A 2,124-nucleotide genomic window follows, 5' to 3' on the forward strand; every position below is an offset into this window, starting at 1 on the left:
TACTTATGCTGGAACTCAATCATATTATGCTGGAGTTCCAGCATACTTATCCTGGAACTCCAGTATAATATGCTGGCGTATTTTCCGGGTTTTGAACAGTGTTTTCGCTCAGATTTATCTTTACATGAAAAGTGGCTAAAATTCGATTACATTTGAAACTGAGCTATTTTTGAACGACCACTTGTAAATCTGGCTATTTTTGAATTTCTCCCAAATTTGTGTTATGTTATGTGTCACTTCTGCCACATTTTCTTTTAACCTTAATAGAGAGATTGTAGGATTCGTGCGACCATCTAGATGATTGAGACAAATTGATACACTTCACCTTTCCTGTTTCTGATTTGTGTGGAAGGACTATCAGCGTTGCTTACGTCAGCTGACGAACGTGAGCAATTGAAAGGAATAAGGCTAGGAAGTGCTGGTCCATCTATTTTTTTTGGTAACTAACAATTTCATTAATCACCAATAGAACATTTACAATTCCATAGTCGGCTTATAACTCAGAAGCTATATCTTACAGAAAAACCCAAACCTACATAACTGTTTCTAAGAAAACATAAAATGCTGCACTAAACTACTAATCCTAGTAGTGGCTCTCACATTACAGATGTAGGCTACCTCTTGTGCAATACTATCAACTCCTCTGCTTCTCTTTTCAAATATTTTCATGTTCCTTTCGATCCACATGACATGAGTTATCTCAGCATATACCATCTTATATAATTGAGCTCCACGAGACCTGCCTTTAGCACATTGTATCACCCACTGCACATGTTGATCCCAGTAGTCTCTAACTACATCTTGTCTTTGCATCCAATGAAGAATTTTCTGCCATACTGCCTTTGGAAATTGACATTCCACAAACAAATGTTCCTCAGTTTCATCATGGTTTTGACATAAACAGCACCTTGAATCCACAGTTATACCCCATTGCATCAGTTTATCAGCTGTTAATAATCTTCCATGCAATTGCAGCCACATTGTGAATATAGCCTTTGGTCTAGCCTTGTTTTTGAACATCAGACATTTCTAAGCAACTCTTGGTCTATTTCCCAGTAGCTGGAAGTAAAACTGGCTGATCACACTCTTTTTAAGATGGTGCTTGTGTTGCACTTGCTGCAGAGTTGTTTTAGCATTTAGAATCTGCCTAACCATCCAGCTTGCTTGTAGAGGGATTGCCATCCCTTCTAGATGCTTATCTTTTATATAAAAAGCATGAATCCATCTGATCCATAAACGATCCTATTTCTGTGCTACATCCCAGCAAAGTTTTGCTATTGCAGCCTTGTTCCACAATTGCAAGTTAATCAAGCCTAGCCCCCACTTGATTTAGGTGTACACATTTTGTTCCATGCTACTAGAGCCTTTTTTGTGATGATATTTCCTCCATAGCAAATATAGCTCATGTAATAAGACTCAATCATTTTCAAGACTTTTGTAGGAAAATTGAACACTTATGACCAGTAAGACTGAATGCCAAACAAGACAGTTTGAACCAGTTGAACTCTTCAGCATATAACGGTTTCTTTGCTATCCATGAAGAGATATTTGAAACTATCTTCTCTACCAAAGGATACCATTGTATCAAAGAGAGATTCTTGGTAGCAAGAGGGATACCAAGATATTTGAAAGGTAGTTCTCCAACTGTGAAGTGCAACTTCTGTATAATCTCCACTCTGACATTCTAAGGAACTCCCCCAAAGTACACTGAGCTCTTCCTCAAATTGGCTTGTAATCCAGAAACATGAGAGAAATGATTGAAACATCCATGAATATGAGAGATAGAAGATAAAACACCTCTAGCAAACAGTAGAAGATCAACTGCATAGCTGAGGTGTGTGATTCCTAGCTTTGCACATCTTGGATGGAATCTGAAACCTTTTACCTCTTTTTGTTTATTAAGGTTTCTACTAAGATAGTCCATTACTACTGCAAACAAGAAGGGGGGGATGGAGTCTCCTTGTCTCAGACCTTAAGCAGCATCAAAAGGTGGGGTGGGCTCTCATTAAGCATGATAGTGTAGTTAACTGTGGAAACACATTCCGTTATCCATGTCACAAACCTCATAGGGAATCCTAGCTCAATCATGACTTGCTCCAGAAAACTCTATTCAACTGAATCATA

The 2,124-nt window shown here is 38.2% G+C and overlaps 1 protein-coding gene across 1 annotated transcript; it reads right to left on the minus strand.

Annotated features, from left to right (window-relative positions):
* Nucleotides 1-293: 293 nt before the first annotated feature.
* LOC109218508 lies at nucleotides 294-981 on the minus strand. The gene is made up of 2 exons (XM_019382873.1): nucleotides 619-981; nucleotides 294-443 (listed from the first exon to the last, which is right to left on the minus strand). The coding sequence occupies exons 1-2, from the start codon at nucleotides 979-981 to the stop codon at nucleotides 294-296; spliced, it is 513 nt and encodes a 170-aa protein (XP_019238418.1).
* Nucleotides 982-2,124: the final 1,143 nt, after the last annotated feature.

Source organism: Nicotiana attenuata, unplaced genomic scaffold (genome assembly GCF_001879085.1).
Source record: "Nicotiana attenuata strain UT unplaced genomic scaffold, NIATTr2, whole genome shotgun sequence".
Lineage (NCBI taxonomy): Eukaryota > Viridiplantae > Streptophyta > Magnoliopsida > Solanales > Solanaceae > Nicotiana > Nicotiana attenuata.